This window comes from Pinus tabuliformis, chromosome 7 (assembly GCF_031772625.1).
Source record: "Pinus tabuliformis cultivar Carrire ecotype Pingquan chromosome 7, CPIR1, whole genome shotgun sequence".
NCBI lineage: Eukaryota > Viridiplantae > Streptophyta > Pinopsida > Pinales > Pinaceae > Pinus > Pinus tabuliformis.
Genome location: NC_142293.1, coordinates 1,758,053,244 through 1,758,072,626, shown reverse-complemented (window position 1 = coordinate 1,758,072,626; position 19,383 = coordinate 1,758,053,244). Strand labels below are relative to the sequence as shown.

The 19,383-nt window shown below is 37.4% G+C and overlaps 1 protein-coding gene across 1 annotated transcript in view; it reads right to left on the bottom strand.

Annotated features, from left to right (window-relative positions):
* Positions 1–287: 287 nt before the first annotated feature.
* The window catches only part of LOC149255386 (long-chain-alcohol oxidase FAO4A-like), a 207,003-nt gene continuing 187,907 nt past the window's right edge, over positions 288–19,383 (bottom strand). The window contains exons 3-4 of the mRNA XM_089460471.1: positions 2,126–2,411; positions 288–1,917 (exon numbers count right to left, since the gene is read on the bottom strand). Of these exons, the coding sequence (XP_089316597.1) occupies positions 443–1,917; positions 2,126–2,411 (1,761 nt within the window). The 3' untranslated portion in view covers positions 288–442. The remainder of the gene's footprint in view (positions 1,918–2,125; positions 2,412–19,383) is intronic.

Here is a 19,383-nt window from a genome sequence, read left to right as displayed (position 1 = left end):
AATGGAACCTTCTAAATCACAAGCTTTAATAATTAACAATAACTTCTAATACCAATTAGTTTATGGTTCGATTTAAAATTAAGATTTTATTTATTTTTACTCTAATAAAAATAAAAAATTATGATTAAAATTAATTTATTTTGTTTTTATTATTTTTTAATTTTTTAATATAAAAAAATATTTTATTATTTTTAAATGTAATATTTTTAACCCATCTATCTTACACCATTGTAAAAGTTCACTCAACAAACCTTTAAATATATATAACATTCTTTTATATATATATATACTCTCGAATCAAACTGCTTAATAAATTTAACTTCTACGCACAATATCACTTTGAAATTTAACCAACTTTCAACCTGCATAGAAGTTAGATATTATACACCAATACAGGTTGGTTTTTACCTTCTTGTCACTTCAAATGGAAGGCTCAAGTCAACTAATTGACCTCTCTAGTCTTGAGATCTTCCAAAATGAAATTGGCAATGCAATAAGCTACGGACTGAACAGTGACCATGGGATTGACACCAAGAGCAGTAGGCAAGACACTAGCATCAGCCACAAACAATCCCTCCACTTCCCACGTCTCCCCTCTGGGATTAACCACGGAATGGCCTTTATCAATGCCCATTCTACAACTACCCATCTGATGAGCAGAACACAAAGGAGTTGATAAATCTCTCAGGCTCCTTGAGCTTGCACGCTTTATAAAATTCTCAACCTCATGGGGACTGGATGTTTTGGGCTTCAAACGCTCGCCAGAGCAATGGTGGGTACCAACTTCCTCTGCTCCAGCTGCAATCATTATTCTAAGCACTTTCTCTATGCCTTTCTTAAGATTATTTTCGTCGTATGGGTTTAAACTGTAAGTGAGATTCCCAGGGAGGTTCACGGTTCCTGAGCTCTTATCCCTGGCCAAGGCAAATATATGAGCTGTTCTAGCAAACCTGGACATTCTTTCCTTCATATCTAAGGCAGAAGTCCATGGCATCAGAACAGAAAACAGACCAGGATGCAATGAAGGCGTTTGAATTATGGTTCCATAACCAGAGGGGTCAAAAACAGGAGACATTGAAGTCATTATTCCCCCTTCATAGCTCTTACCCTGTGGCCATTCTGATTCAGGAAAATAGCCCCAAGCCATCTGAACAGGATGCAGATGAAGATTTTTCCCAATATTGGGGTTCTTAAGCCCACTTTTCCTCAACAAACTAGGGCTGAAGAGTGCCCCACATGCGGCAACAGTTACTTTAGACTCGACATAAATATTTTGAGACACATTCCCTGCCTGGAAAACAACTCCCACTGCTCTTTTCCTCCTTTTCCCATCAGTTTCTTGTACTACCCCTATGGCTTTGCATCCTGAAAGTATTACAGCATTTGAAGAGACTGCATCCACTAGCCATGTCTCGTTTGTGCCTTGTTTCTTACCATCTTTGCATCCAAAGCAACACCATCCACAGAAATGATCAGAACCAGCATTTCGAGGTATGTTATTGACAGGATACCCCAATTCTTGGCAACCTTTTCTGAGAACCTTGTTCATGAAACCCTCACTGCAGATTTCCTCCTGCACTCCCATTCTCCTGCAGACGATATCCATGGCTTCTGTGTATTGCCTAGTAGCAAATTGTTTTAATTTGAGCTTTTCACTCCACTCTCTTATGACGTGTTCAGGAGTGCGAATTGAAGCAGACCAATTCACAGAGGACCCTCCACCCACTGTTGAGCCCGCCAGGAGGACAACCCCAAGGTCATCCGTAGCTAAAAGACCTCCTCCCTCGTACATCTGATCCAACGATGGACCCTCCAGTAGGGACAATTTATTCTTGGAATAGTACTTTCCTTTTTCAAGAACTAAAACTTTGTAGCCAGCCTTCGCAAGGACCGCTGCAACTACTCCCCCTCCACTGCCTGAAACAGATTAAAAAAAAATCATTTTTAAATGAATATTCATGGAATTTTTATAATAATAAGAAATTATGCCTTGAGATTCAAGATTCAAATCCAATAGATTAAACCCAAAAAAAATTAGACTAGAAAGATAGCTATCGATCTTGATCTGAACATAATATTTATACTTGATATTTTAAGAATTCCTGGACAAGGAAGGTAGCATGACCTGAACCTACTACAGTTACATCGCATTTTATTGTGATTGCCTTCTTTCTGTCATCACTTTTACTTTTCATGCTCCGCATCCATAAACGTTCAAGCTGAGAATTCCCTTCTATAACATCACAGCCAGCATTACGCAGTGTATTCACGATGTTGTCACCTGCAAGATCTAAATCAATTACCTTATCATGTAGAGGACCATCAGGATCTTTCATGATTTTAGTAACATCTAGATCTGGTCCACGGTAACCTATAGCTCGCCACGAAGGATTCTTGTTCTTCCCATCCACCTGTTATATAGATAAGACATGGATAAGACATGGATACCGTTAAGCACACTCATATAACTTGATAGGCCTGGTAAACTGTGAGCAAGGTGCAAATAAGCTACATTGACTCATTGCTTTTTCATTTTGGACCAGAAGAAAAAACAATGAGTCAATAATTGGCTTATTTCATGGTACTAATATTTATATTTACTTAGAAACACCCTATTTGGGAAAAAGTAGTATATGAAAACAATTAGCTACACAGCGATATGAAAACATCCTAACTAGTAACGAAAAAAATGATGTAACCAGTCACGTTATGCAAATGAGAAGAGTTTGAGATTTGGGACAATGGATGGATCAGGCTGTGGACAAGTAGGATGAGCCTTAATCCATAAGCAGATATTAACAATTGCTATGTAATGTGCCATCTCTGTAATGTGCAATGGCACATAGATAAAATGGTTATTGTAAAAATGATCTTGAAAAAGAAAGCATTATAAATAGTATGTTGTGTTAAAAATGTTAAAACTGACTATAATAAGGGAGGTTCACTTATTTTGGATCTAAAACAATATATCAGTTTGGCTTTGGAACCCATTTGTTCAAGCAGAACTGGTTGAATGAACAGAATTGACCTGAAAAGGCTAAAGTAAAATCGATCCTATAGTGCCGATTCTGGACCGGTTTGGGTAAGTCGGATTACTGTAATTTTGTTATTTATATGCCAAAACTTGTATGAGACAAATTATTCTGAAAAGTAATTTGTTTTTAATTAATGGTGATTTTTTATATTATTAATAAATAGGTTAAAAATATTTGTAGGTTTTGAATATGTCTTAAAACTATTTTTGTTTGGTTAAGTGTTTATTTTTCTGGGACTTAAGGAAATAGGTTAGTGGTCCAAGACCTAGAGGCATCTTGCACTAGTGAAAGCCTGCCCGAGACCACTAGCTGGATAATTCTAGGTGGGGTTGTTTTCCTTGAATAATACTGATGAATCAGCCTACATTTACTAATAGAAACAAGTGATGGTTGTGCCCACTGTTAATTTGACAACTGAGTTATGATAGATTTTACCATTTGTAAAAAATAGGATTTAATAAAACTTATCAGGAAAAATTCTTTAATTTATATGTGAAATCACATGATTCTCTTATTTCAAAAAATTAAATAGATGAAATTGATGCAATTTGTGTGAAAAAGACCAAACCTTTTATGAATTCATTACTTCAGTTGAAACTAACTTTTTCGTGGGTTTCTTCTTCAAAATATGGTTCTATTTTTGAAGAATTCTTCGGCGAAAATCACATTGAGAAATTTTTGTTGACCGATTTCGAACCAACCAGTGTGGTTCATTGTCAGGACAACTTGTCTTGACCATGAACCACACTGGTAATTTCTCAATGTGATTTTCGCAGAACTTCAAAAATATGGTTCTATTTCTTCAGAAAATTTAAGTAAATTGACACTGATGCAATTTGTGTAAAAAACCACCAACAACCACAGAGTTCCTTTCATGTGTATTTAAGAGAAATCATTATTCCAATTGAAACTGATTATGTGTATCTAAGAGAATTCATTATTCCAATTGAAACTGGTTGTTTCATCAATTCCTTCTTCAAAATATGGTTCATACTCTTAAGAAGATTTGAGATATTCATTATTCCAATTGAAACTGACTGTTTCATCAATTCCTTCTTCAACATATGGCTCTTACTCTTAAGAAGTAAGTAAACTGAAGTTGATGCAATTCATGTGAAGCAGCCAGAACAACTACAGAGTTCCTTTCCTGTGTATCTAAGAGAATTCATTACTCCAATTGACTCTGACTTTTTCATTAAATGTATAGAAAGCGTGGTAAGGGAATGATTAATCAAGTTCATCAAAAAAAGATTTACACTAATTTAAAAATTTGGGGAGTAAACAAAAATTCAAAGGTTTTTAAAGACTTTTCTCTTTGTGATGTCTTTGATTTAAGGTAGGACGTTGATTGTGCTCTTAGTTACTAGGAAGTAGTGAATATTGCAATAGTTTAGTGGTTTAGATCATGATTATTATGGGTTTGCATTATTTGTATTTTAAATGTGTTTCACTGTTTTAATTGTATTTTAATTATTCTTTTTAAAATAAAATAAAAATTATTAATGGTTTGGAAAAAAATTATTATTTTGTTTTATTGATTATTAGATTTAATAAGAGATGTTTGTAATAAATTAAAACTAATAGAAATGGGAAGGTTTTTTTAGTAAACAAATTAGCATTTTTTTTTTTAAGGAAAGATAGTCTCTTGGTATAACCATACCAAGAAAGAAGGCTAGTCAATGTCTCAAGGACAAGTAGTGTAGCTACCATCTATAAGGGTGCTGCAGACTTTTCTAATGGAAAAGAAAGATTCTCTCCTATACTGTGATGAAAAGGAATTTTCATTCCAAATTCAAAATCTTTTGGGCTAATATTTCAATATGAAAAATAATAGCAAATTTTGACTTTTCACTGTTATGAAAGGAAGGTACTAGTGCTTTCTGTAGGGCCCAAATCTGTTGTTGTGCAGAAGTAATTTCCTTCATGCTACTACTGCATTGGTCTCACGCTTAACCCATGGCGTGTGGCATGAGAGCAACCATGGAAAGTGCCTAGGGGGTTGCAAAACCCTCCTTCAAGAATGTGGTCACTCGTGAGGGGGGTTCTAATTCAATCTTTAGATGCAAGCACCCCATCAATTGGGTTTGGGCCAAAGTTATGCAAACAAAAACAAAGACAGTCCTCCATTGTGGGTGAATTGAGAAAACCTTATGAAGGAACATGTCTCTCTGAGGAAATCAAGGATCCAAATACCAAATCAAATTGGAGAAGATCAAGAGCTACTTCCAACATATGAAGGATCACACCTTAATATGCAAGTACATTGGCATTTGACCAACAAAGAGAGCATTGGTTGGATGGATCTAACAAAATTGTAGTTGAAGGGACACATTGATCTTGAGCTAGGAGAGAAGGGTTTCTTTACAATGTTTATTGCAAATATGAAAGACAAAAACAAGGTATTGATGAATACACCATTTTTCTCAATAATGTGGGGTTATTCAAGAAGTTCTAGCAAAAAAGGTATAACGAGAGAAGGAAAATCTTCTAGTGGCCCCTATTTGGGTTTGCTTATTTTCTTTAAAGGTATTGGAAATGTGATTGGATATTCTATAAAAATATCCAAAGTGACCAAGCAATGACACTACACCTCATGTGCAAGGATACTTGTGTATATAAACATCTCCCATCCACTATCAAAGTTAATCTAAATCTCCTAACATCGTAAAGTTTGCAAACAACCTTTGGACTATTGGAATGTATTGTTCAGATGTCCCATGTGCCATGAATGTGACTATCTCTCCAAGGATTTCCCCTTGAATCTCACAAAAGCAACAAAGAAAATCAACATAAATTGGATCATGAGAGTTTTTAGAAAGTCCAACGTGGTTGAAAAATCCCTTGAGCACAAAATGCAACAACACTAGAGGAGCCCCTTTAATGCAAAAACCATTATGAGGCATTAAATAGAGAGGAGGAGGAAATGTCAAATCAAGTACATCCTCAAGAAATGGATCAAGAGGAGGGAAATGAAAAACTAGAGGTGGAATCTCATAAGAGAAAAGTGTTAGAGGAATCCACAAAGAACACACCAATAGAGGAAATTGGTACCACAGATGTAGAGTGAACACTGTTGGACCATGTCCAGGTGGGGAATATAATCGGTGACTTTACATCAAGGAGTGACTTAACAGAGCACCTAATCACCGTCTATACAAAACCCGTTGACGATTTTCATGAGGATTTTGAAAAACATCAACATTTTTTTCAAGACATATTTTGGACACTTTAAATTTTCTTTATATGGTAAGTATGCTCAATTTTTTTTAAATGTTGATTATTTAACCATTTTTCAAGTTGTCTTATTCCTCTTCTTGTTTTTCATCCTAAGACATTTGTTTTTTAAGGGTTTTCCAAACAAGTATTTTTGTTTTTCTTTACAATATTTTTTAAAATAAATTTTTTTATTTTTTTGCAAAGTTTAAAAATAATAATAATAATAACATTTATATTTTGACCTTATGAATTTTTTATATATTTATATATAGTTAATTCATACTTCAATACTGAAAATAATTGTCACAAAAAATAATAATTTTAAACACTCTGACAAAAAAAAGCATTTTGTATATAGATATAATTGAAAAAATATGTATTTCACGACATTTTGGCTAAAAATGGTGTTAAATATAAAAAAAATTATGAAAAAAATAAATAAAAATAGTTGGAAAATAACAAATTTTATGGAATTTTATATCCAAAGATGGTGACATTTGAAGTTATTTTGGCAAAAAAAAGATTTAGATAAATTTTGAATTAAAAATAACAAAAAAATTGTTAAAAAAATAACCATACAATTAAAAAAACCAATTAAAAAAAATAAAAAAATCATTAAAAATAAAAAATAAAAACACAAAAAATACAATTATATTAAAAAAAACATAAAATAAAGTAAAATAAAAAACATAAAATAAAATAAACAGTATAACGATTAAAAAAAATAAAACATAAAAAAATGAAAAAAATACAAATAAAAACATTAAAAAAAAAAAATAATAATAATAAAAATAATTTTAAAAAATTAAAATTAATTAAAAGAAAATGAAATTAAAAAAAATAAAAAATAAAAAATAATAAAAAATAATAATAATAATTAAAAGCCTTGTGTGTACCCCATGGGCCCTTGGGGGGAGGCGGAAATTGCATGCAGTTGCCATCCCCACCCTATGCAGCTCCCAACCCCACCCTCGCTCGTGCCCTACGGACCTTGGGCGAGGACTCTAATTCCTAGAATCAGACTCCATGCCTAGGGTCACGCCCCACTAGTCTTTTGCGTAGAGTGTGATTCTCACAATTAGATTCCATGCCCAAGGCTAGTGGGGCACAACCCTGGGCGAGTTCCACAAACCACACTCCAAGCCAAGGGCTAGTGGGGAGTGCCCCTAGGCAAGTGGTGTTAGTTGCATGCAGTTGTTGGTGGGTCAGGGTTGCACCCCATGGGCCCTCGACGTTGCAATCTAATTACACTGCCGAGGGAGTGTGGGGCGTGGGTGAGGCTTCTAATTTTTTTTTAATTATTTAAAAAAAAATTAATGTTTTTTTTTTTTTAATTTAATTAGGAAAAAATTATGTGTTTTTTTTTTAAATATATATATATATATATATATATATATAGATAATATATATATATATATATATATATATATATATATATATATATATATATATATATATATATATATATATAGATATATATATATTGTTTAAAGGTTTACTTCTAGTAGACATTTATCATTTGGAATCTCTGATACCAGGAAAAGGCTGAATGAAGCGGGAAAATGGATCTGAGCTGCAGATCGCCCATGGCTTCTGCGTCCACGCACAAATGATGGCTCAGGCCCGAGGTCTCCTGTGAGGACCTCATCACCAAGTATGTTCACACACTCGCAATAGTTATGGGCAGCAATGAAGAAGCCAAGAAGGCTATTTGCTCGGTGTCCACCATGCATTACTTCGCATTTGGATTTAAAATCCTTGAGGAGCTCCCTGAGAAGCTGAAGCCTCTACCCGGAGTGCATTTCATCTTGCCAGATTTGTACTTAGATCCGCGAACGAAATATTATGGAGTGGAGCACGAGATGGCGATGGTGAGGGTTTCTGTACATAGTGCATGCGTCGGAGCTTTTATTTCTCCAAGAGATTTGGGACACAATAAAGGCTGTAGGGAGGAATATCATAGCCTCCAAAGCGAGCTCGAGGAGGGTTCTACAACCAATGGCGAACACCAACCCTACTGAAAATATCAGCAGATCGAATCTTCTTCGGATCTAATTTATATCTATGAAGAAGGCCAAATATCATCAGACACGTTCATCTAGCACACATATCAAATGCCACATTGGTTAGGTCTAGAAGAATTTACTATTTTTGGTCTTACTCTCTGCAAATCCGCGGATCTAGAGATAAAATACAAATCTAGGCTTTCTAGAAAACCTGACGGATGGAGGAAGTGGGGGCAGAGGAAATATGTAATGGAGATCTGGGCTGAGACCCTCGCCATTTTTTTGGACATGAGGAGGACTATTTTGACAACATGTTTTCGAGGTTTTCCTCAGCCCAAGGATTGGGGTTTTCCACATAATGAAAAATGGGGTGCTAGGACGAAGATTTGTGACATCAACAGAGCAGAGGTAGCCATGATATATTATTTGAGGGCAGAGTGGCACATAAAGCCATGGGATATGGCTTACCTTGGGCATGCATATGGGGATTACGGGTGGGTACCGCAAGCATGCACACAAATTGGCCCAGATCTACAGCAAGCTTTGGCGATTGAACATGAACTACAGGAAGCGGTGATCATCCCACCACTGGATCTTGAAGCCCCGATGGCTGAGATGCTTGAAGGTAAACAAATTACCCTTTTTATCAGATCAATGGAAGGAAACACAGTATGCATAAAAATAGGGAGCTGGGAGGAGATCAAAACCCTCAAACAGAGGATACAAGAAAGGATGGGCATTCCACCTTGCAAACAACTCTTGATCCACACAGGAAAAGTATTGCAAGAGGAATACAAGCTAAAAGAATACAACATAAGCAGAGACTCAACTATCTACCTCAATACAAGACTCCATGTTGGCTGCTCTAATGCAAGCTCCAAAGGACCTATTTCTTTCAAAGATGTAGTAAAATGGAAGATGGGGCCTCAAATACAATGAAAACAGCAAGCCACGACTCCTGGTGCCTACATATGTTGAAAATAGCAACAAGAAATTCTAAAAATAGAAATGCTAAAAAATAGCACTACTATAAATAGCAGTTCAACCAGTGTTGAACATAACAACAAGGAATGAAAAATGGAAGTGCTAAAAATAGCATTTCAAGATACCTTCCTATTTAGTCAGTCCCTAAACTAAAATAGTGAAGTAAAATTCGAATTTGATCTTAGCAGTTGTTTGTAAAATAATTAATTAGTTAATCTTGAGTTCATTAGTTAAGGAAAATCAAACATGAAGTCTATGTGGGGACATGCAACAGTTTCTCATTAATTGAGGAAATTATCCATCAGTTAAAGAGATAAGGATGAGTTGTAATATTGAGTTGTAATTAGTTGGCTTAGTTAACTCAGTCAAGTCCAGTTAGATTAATTCAAACAGTTTGTTGAATTAATGTAAGTTGAGTTAGTTAATGCTTGCATGCATGTAACTGTTGCACTTCAGATAACTGAATATTCTCTCATAAATAACTCATGCATGTCAATTCAAACAGAGACCCAGTTGAGATCAGATGGAGGGGCAATGTACTATCAATTTCTAGAATATTCCATTGTTAATATTCCTTGCATGTAGAAGGAATTATTTCCTTGAGGATTGCATAGTTACTTCTTCAGATTTTGTGAGTGTTATGAGGCCAATTCACACATGTGGCATCACTGAACCCTAAGAAAAATTGCGCAAGGAAATAGGAGGCTTGGAGGGCTTGAGGAGGACATATACTATGTCTATTAAGCCTGTGAGCTATATTATTTGATTGCAGAGAGAGCATGATAGCTTGTGAGCTGATCCTTTTTGTAACTTGAACAAGATTTCCACTTGTATGATAATACAGAGATTGGGGTTTTAGGCTGAGGCTTTCCCCTGGTTATTTCTTCTGTGTTATGTGTGATTGATTTCTCATTCTAAGTTATATGTGTTCTCTTGATCTTGCTCAATTCGATTAAGCTTTTGCAAAGTGTTGTAGAATTAGATCTTGTATTGTGTGTTAGTATATTGCATAACATGTTGATATACAGTGGGAATTTCTACATGGTATCAAAGTAAAGGTGATCAAGGCGAAGAAAAATATACAAGAAGGAGGAGTTCGAAGGTTGTGGTTCTTGAATATAGAAATCAAGTTCTTATCACATCTCAATTTCACCAATGGCATTCAGTGGTTTAAGACTCGAGTATGCCCTTGATGGCAGCGCAAATTATATAGCTTGGAAGGATCGCATGGAGGTAGTATTAGAGGATAACGTTCTAAAAGACTTCATTGATCAAGAAGTCCCCAAGCTAACTGATGCTAATCAACTGGAAAAATGGAAGAAATGTGTGGCTAGAGCAAGGAGAATCCTCCTGGAGGGGGTTCGAGACCCCATTGTCTCTAGCCTCCATGGGAAGGAGACACTTCTTTCGATGTGGAAAACATTGAAAGATTTATATCAGAACAATAGTGATCAGAAGAAGCTGGCACTGAAAGACAAGCTTCGTAAGATTAAGTGTGAAAAAGTCGACACGATCTCTACATATCTGAACAAGCTCACCACCTACAGGGATGAGCTTGGAAGTGTAGCGATCACGACCGCTAATGATGACAAGGTGAGTCTTGCACTGCTCGGTCTTCCTAAGAGCTGGAATAGCTACCAAGACTCGTTTAATGGAAGAGAAAAACTGCAAGATTGGGAATGACTTTGGTCGGATCTGATGTAGGAGGAAGTAAGAAGAAGCACCAAAGGTAGATCCTCATTAAAGAAAGATGATGAGGAAAATCTAGCCTTAGCGAGTAAGGCTAGGAAAGGGAAAGGGAAGGCATCCAATCCCAAATCTGGTTCTTCCCATGGTGGGAAGAAGATTGACAAATCAAAAGTGCGATGCTTTTATTGTCATGAAGTGGGCCATTATGCTACGAATTGTCCACAGGGTATTTTCCACAGGTGAAGGTACGATTGTGTTTTAGAGGGAGCATGGAGCTCCCCTCACCCTGACTGATGTAAAGTATGTACCAGGTTTGAAGAAGAATCTTGTGTCTGACACTATGCTAGAAGATAAAGGCTATGATGAAGTCTTTAGTAAAGGAATGGTATTCCTGAGGCATATCAGTACTAGACAGACAAAGCGAATAGGGATTCAAGTCAACAGTCTCTACAAGCTGGAGGTAGATGACTATGCTTCTTTGATTTCCAAAGCTAAGATGGTGCAGAGCCAAGATGCTGGCGAGCTATGGCATAGAAGACTGGGCCACTCGCACCATGAAGCCTTAAAGATCATGTAGCAGATTTCTACCAGATTACACAAGGGAAAACTTGAGTATACAACTACATGCAAAGGTTGTACCTTGGGTAAGTATGCGAAATCTTCCTTTCCAGATCGAGACAATAGAGCTTGAGAAATCCTAGAGCGAGTTCACTCAGATGTTTGTGGACCTTTCTCTACAGCCTCCAGTGCTAAACAAAGGTACTATGCTATTTTTATTGATGATTTTTCTCATAGATGCTGGATCTACTTTATGAAAAATAAGGATCAGACCTTCTTGAGGTTTTGTGAGTTTAAAGCCTTGGCAGAGAAAGAATATGGAAATAAAATAAAAGCCTTGCGTAGCGAAAATGGTGGAGAGTATGTCTCCCAATAGTTTAAAGACTTCTGTGCTATGGAAGGTATTAAACGGGAATTAACAGCACCCCATAACCCACAGCAGAATGGGGTGGCCGAAAGGAAGAACAGATCGATTATGGGAGCAGCTTGAGCAATGTTGCATGACCAAAGCCTACCACTGCATTTGTGGGCTGAGGCATGCAATATAGTAGTACACTTTCATAATAGAAGCGCACACCATATACTGGGAATGAAGACACCTATGGAGGCCCATTCCAGGAAGCGACCTGATATAAGTCACTTCTAAATCTTTGGATCATCAGTTTACTGTCATGTGACTAAAGATGCCAGGAAGAAGCTAGACCCAAAAACTGAGTTAGGAATACTTGTGGGGTATGTGGATACACCCCACAACTATTAGGTGTACCTACCTTCCATTCAGAGGACTGTGGTACGCAAGGATCTAAAGTTTGACGAGAATAAATCCATGCAAGTGTCACTTGAGAGGGAGCTCAAGTTGCATGCAGAGGAGGAACTTTCTGTTCCTAAGGAGTAGGAGCCTCAGATTGATGCAGAGCAACTACATGCAGAGGATCCGGTAGTGGAGACATCCGCTCATGCTGATACTTCCAGAGATGGGTGGAAATGCTCAAGGGAAGCTGACAAGTTGATACTAGATGCGCGGGAGAATGTGGGATAAGCATCTTCTTAGCGCAGAGAGAGGAGGTTGCGTAAGCGATACACTGGGTACACGGCCCTGGTTGGGGAGTGTGTAGATACCGAACCTTCTTCATTCAAGGAGGCAGTGTAGCAACCAGTCTGGGTTGATGCAGTGGTAGAGGCGTATGACTCTATCATTCAGAACAGTGTGTGGGATGTTGTCCCAAGGCCTCAGGGCAAGTCAGTGGTGAGTTCCTGATGGATTTACAAGGTAAAGCAGGCATGTAATGGCAGTATTGAGAAACATAAGGCAAGGTTTGTGTTGGGTCCCTATAATACTAGTGATTACCCCATTACTATTGTAGTTATACCCCTTATTTATATTGTTGTGCCCTTATTACCCCTATATTGTTATTTCTGTGCCCCATAGAATCCCTCTATTATTATTTTTGTGGCTTTATATTATTATTGTTAGGTGAGCTAGATTATATTGTGACTCCTTAGACTCCTATATATAGAAAGGAGGTTTTGTCATTCGAATCATCCAAGAATTGTTCATTTATGTAATGTAAAGGAAGTTTCCCCCTCGAAGAGGCTGAATTCTAAGGCGTTGATCTATCTTTTCTATCTTTTCTTGAGCTGGTTTCATAACATTTGGTATCAGAGCTTTGGATTCTAGGGTTTCGCTGCTCCAAACAGGTCATCGTGGCATTTTCGCTATAAATTTTTTTTCTGTGATGTTTCAGAAGTCGCCAAAAAAACCCATTTGAGAAGAAATCGCGCTGAACCTTGGGTCCAAATTTCAGAGCTTTTCGCGCAATATTTGTGTAGATATGATCTGAGGAAGTTGGTATTTTTGCAAACTCCTGAATTACATTCAAAACAGGTGACCTGGGGAAAATCGTCATAACTTTCTCTCTGGGGATCGGATTGAAATTTCGTAAGAAGGTACAGAAAAAGGACGGACTTTAGTTTCTTGTATGAGTGATTTAGATCCAAAGGTTGAAACAGTGACTCGTGGCACGTCGTACAAGTTCGCTCTACTGAACTAGTATAAAAGAAAGTCACTGTGGGAGATTTCACATAACTCTTCCTTGGAGAATCCAATTTGGGTCAGACTTGTGGCATTGGAAAAAGGACATAGAAGGCTGCTACAGTTCACAATTTTAGAACTGGATGATCTGAAGTTACAGAGATACATCAGATTCAATATCAGGCTTCTATAAAGTGAAAAAAGGTGTGTAGTTTTTTTTTTAATTTTTGTGTAAGCTTGGTTTAATGGAATTCAAAGGGCATAGTAAAGCATTATTATTGGTAACTGATGCCCTGAGGAAAGAAAATGCAAACACCTAGTAAGGAACCTGAAAGCTCTAGCATGACTCATGAAGAAGAGGAAGAAATGCTACATGATATATCAAAATTACAAGAACAAGTGCAACAAATGTCACTCTCACAAAAGTTAATAGAAGCTAAGATAAATGGCGTGGAAGCTAAGATGAATGGCATGGAAGCTAAGATGGACAATTTGAATATGGATTTGAACACAAATTTGAAGACAGACATGACAGATTTGAAGACAGATTTGACAAATTTTCTACAAGAAATACTTACTAATGGTGAAAAGGTACTAAAGGAAACTCGTGATGAGAACAAAAGAAATGTTAATCATGATTCCATAGACGTTAATGTTGGATTGAAGAATCACCATATTCCAAAAATCGATATGAGGAAGTTTGATGGCAAGGATCCCGCCACATGGATATTACAGATGGAGCAATTCTTCGATCTCAATAATGTGCAAAACGCACAAAAGGTACGTATGGCAACTGTATATTTGGAACCAAATCAGTTTGTATGGTATCAATGGCTTTGTTCTCGTAAACAATTTATCACTTGGGAAATTTTTACGGAAGAATTGATAGCACATTATGAGGATACAAAAAGCAACACTTTTTTTAGCCAATTGATAAGTCTCAAACAAAAGGGTTCAATAATGGAGCACATTGAGGAGTTCCAAAAATTGAACATAAGGGTAAAAGATATTCCAGAGGAGCATAGGATTGATGTGTTCATAGGGTCTTTAAAGGATAATATCCAACATGATGTTCGCCTTTGGGAACCTGATTCATTAGAGAAGGCATTCAGGTTAGCAAGAAAAATGGAAAGCAAAATTATGGCAACTAGGAAGCATACCACTCACAACTATAAAGACGGAAGTGTTGTTGCCCCTAGTCTTCCACAACCTACAAGGTTGACACCACAACAATTGGAAGAAAAAAGAGCAAAAGGGCTTTGTTACAGTTGTGATAGCAAATACACAAAAGGTCATAAGTGTGCTGAGAAGAAATTATTCTACATAGATTGTGAAGAGGAAGAAGAAAAGGAGCAAGAAAGGTCAAAAGAAGAGGATATACTCCAGGAACAAAGCCTAGATGAAGAACAAAAAAATCCGACCATATCTTGTAATGCATTGGCGGGAATTACCACTCCTCAAACCATCAAGATAGAAGGACAAATCAAGAAGAAAAAGGTAATAGTGTTGATTGATTCAGGAAGCACCCACAATTTTATTCATTGTAGGGTAGCAAAAGAATTGAATTGCTTCCTATATCCAGCACCAGAGTGTCAAGTGATGATTGCAAATGGAGGAACAATAAATTGCTCTGGAAAGTGCCATAATATCAAGCTATCCATGGGAGAATATGTATTGACTAGCCCAATGCTTTCCATTCCAATGGGAGGTGCTGATGTTGTACTAGGAGTCCAATGGCTACAATCCTTGGGTACAATAGCTTTTAATTTTCAAGAACTTTTCATCAAATTTTCTACGGAAGGAAAGGAAGTTGAATTAAGGGGTATTGCAGGGAAACCAGGAAAGATAATCAGCTCTAATGGCATGACAAAGCTTCTAAAAAAGGAGCAAAGAGGTGTAATTGCACAATTATGTTCGCTAGATGTTTCCACATTGGAATCATCTATTTCTCCAGATCTCCAAAAAGTCCTGGACAATCATTCCAAGGTATTTGAGACTCCCAAAGGTCTCCCACCTATGCGTGATCATGATCATGCTATTCATCTGATTCCAGGAAGTGTTCCTCCAAACATCAGGCCGTACAGATATCCCTATGTCCAAAAAAGTGAAATTGAACGTATGGTTGCAGAAATGCTAGAGGCTGGTATAATTCAACCAAGTCAAAGTTCTTTCTCAGCTCCAGTAGTATTGGTGCACAAGAAGGATGGATCATGGCGCATGTGTCCAGATTATAGGGAGCTCAACAAGCTCACTATTAAAGATAAGTTCCCCATTCCTGTCATTGATGAATTACTGGATGAATTGCATGGATCAATTTACTTCACCAAGTTGGATCTTCGTTCGGGATATCATCAAATCAGAATGAAGATTGAAGACATTCCGAAAACGACATTTAGAACTCATGAGGGTCATTATGAATTTTTGGTCATGCCTTTTGGCCTTACCAATGCACCTTCAACATTTCAAGGTTTGATGAATTCAATTTTCAAACCATTCCTTAGAAAATTTGTGTTAGTATTTTTTGATGATATACTAATCTACAGCAAGTCTTGGAAGGATCATGTTGAACATGTTGACAGGGTGCTACAACTATTGGAGGAGAAACAATTATATGCAAAAAGATCCAAATGTTTCTTTGGAGTCCAGGAGGTGGAATATTTGGGTCATATTGTATCTCATGAAGGAGTTAAGGTAGACCCTAGCAAAATTAAAGCCATTAAGGAATGGAAAATCCCCACATCCATAAAGCATCTGCGAGGATTTCTTGGGTTGACAGGGTATTATCGCAAGTTTGTTAAGAATTATGGGAGAATAGCAGCACCTCTAACAACATTATTGAAGAAAGATTCATTTTCATGGACTCCGGAAGCAACAAAGGCCTTTGAACATCTTAAAGAGGCAATGTGCCAAGCACCGGTCTTAGCTACACCGGACTTCACAAAAACCTTTATTGTGGAATGTGATGCTTCAGGAAATGGAATTGGTGCTGTTCTAATGCAAGATGAAAGACCCATTGCTTTTGAAAGTCGTCCAATCAAGGGAAAGTTTTTAAGCAAAGCTATTTATGAGAAGGAAATGTTGGCAATACTCCATGCACTTAAGAAATGGCGACCCTACCTAATGGGAAGACACTTCAAGGTAAAAACGGATCATGATAGCCTTAAATACTTTTTAGAACAAAGATTATCCTCTGAAGAGCAACAAAAGTGGGTCACAAAGATGTTGGGTTATGACTTTGAAATCATCTACAAAAAAGGGAAGCAAAATGTGGTGGCAGATGCACTCTCAAGAAAGGATGAGGATGTGGAAGCATTGTTGTGTGCCATTTCTATTATCCAACCAGATTGGATAAACGAAGCAAGGGAGGAATGGAAGAATGACGAAGAAGTGTGGGCACTTATTCGAAAGCTACAACAAGATTCCAGTACTTCTGATACATTTAGCTGGCAAAATGATTCGTTATGGTACAAAGATCGCTTATACCTCTGTAAGAATTCCCAGCTAAAACAAAAGATTCTTATGGAATTGCACACTTCTCCCTTAGGAGGGCACTCAGGATTTTTAAAAACTTACCACAGGGTTAAGAAGGAATTTTTTTGGGATGGCCTTAAATCAGATATTCAAAAGTTTGTGGCAGAATGTTTGGTTTGCCAACAAAATAAAGTTGAAACAATTAAGACACCGGGTCTATTACAACCTTTATCCATTCCAAGCCAACGTTGGGAGGAGGTTTCAATGGATTTTATCACAGGTTTACCCAAGTCTGAGGGAAAGAGTGTCATCATGGTGGTAGTTGACAGACTTACCAAGTATGCACACTTTTGTGCATTATCACATCCATTTAAAGCCAGTACAGTTTCTACTGCATTTATGGAAACAGTTCAAAAGCTACATGGAAACCCAAAGATTATTGTAAGTGACAGAGATCCCATTTTCACTGGAAATTTTTGGACAGAATTATTTTCTTGTCTTGGTACTCAGTTAGCTCATAGCTCATCTTATCATCCTCAATCTGATGGGCAAACTGAGATAGTAAACAAATGTTTGGAAGGATATCTTCGTTGCTTTGTATCTGATAAACAGACACAATGGGTCAAATGGTTGCCTCTGGCTGAATGGTGGTATAACACTTCCTTCCATACAACAACAAAAATGACCCCATTTATGGCACTTTATGGGTATCAACCACCATCCATCACATCATATTTAAGAGAAAATTCTAAGGTTCAGGCAGTGGAACATCACATCGAACATCAACAACAAGTCCTCCAACTCTTAAAGGATAACCTCGTGTTGGCACAAAATAGAATGAAACAACAGGCAGATCAACATCGCAGTGAAAGAAGTTTTGATGTAGGTGATTGGGTATTCCTACGGCTACAACCATATAAGCAAATGTCCCTAAAGCAAGCTAAGAAGGATAATAAATTATCACCAAAGTATTATGGTCCGTACAAGGTGTTGCAAAAGATTGGTACTATGGCATACAAATTGGAGCTTCCTGCAGCTTCTCGATTGCACCCAGTTTTCCATGTTTCATGTTTAAAGAAGGTTATAGGTGACAAGCTCCCAATTCAAACAATATTGCCAGAACTTGACGAGGAAGGAAAAATTATATTGGAACTGGAAGCAGTCACAGAAACAAGAACTCGACAGCTACGAAATCGATCAATTTCAGAGTATCTTATCAAGTGGAAGAACTTATCCGCTGAAGATTCCACATGGGAGGATGAGAATTTTATGCAGAAGTATCCAGAACTACTCAAGCGTTGAGGACAACACTTTTTTGAAGGAGAGGGACATGTTGGGTCCCTATAATACTAGTGATTACCCCATTACTATTGTAGTTATACCCCTTATTTATATTGTTGTGCCCCTATTACCCCCATATTGTTATTTCTGTGCCCCATATAATCCCTCTATTGTTATTTTTGTGGCTTTATATTATTATTGTTAGGTCGGCTGGATTATATTGTGACTCCTTAGACTCCTATATATAGAAAGGAGGTTTTGTCATTTGAATCATCCTAGAATTGTTCATTTATGTAATGTAAAGGAGGTTGCCCCCTCGAAGAGGTTGAATTCTAAGGCGTTGATCTATCTTTTCTTGAGCTGGTTTCATAACAGTTTGTTCCCCGGGGTTTCTCACCAGTCGAGGGGATCGATTATGATGAGACTTTTGCTCCCGTAGCAAGGTACTCATTGGTTAGATTGATGTTGGCACTATCATCTCAGATGGTGTGGAAGATCCACCAGATGGATGTGAAGACAACTTCCTCAATGGGAATATTGAGGAGGAGGTGTACATTGAGTAGCCAGAGGGTTTCGAGACCTTCGATTGTGAGTCACATGTGTGCCGACTCAAGAGGGCTTTATATGGGCCGAAGAAAGCATCTCATGCTTGGTACACCAGGATAGATAGTTATTTCACTAGTTTGGGCTTCACCAAGAGTGAAGCAGATGTGAACTTTTACCACATCATGGTAGAAGGTAAACTAGTGATCACTATTCTTTATGTCGATGATCTGATTTTGACAGGTGATGATCATCTGATATAGTATGGCAAGGAGGACCTTGCAAGAGAGTTTGAGATGAAGGACATGGGCCTTATGCACTACTTTCTAAGCATGGAGGTGTGGTAGAAAGATGGTGAAGTATTTGTGTCTCAAGGCAAGTATGCCAATGAGATACTCAGGCGCTTTCACATGGAGAACTGCAAGCCCATGCAGACTCCTCTAGTTGGGAACTGGAGGAAGGAGGATGTTACTTCAGGTGAGGTAGTAGCTGCTACTATGTATTGGCAACTGGTAGTTTCACTTATGTATCTGGTGAACACACAACCGAACTTATGCTTTGCGGTGAA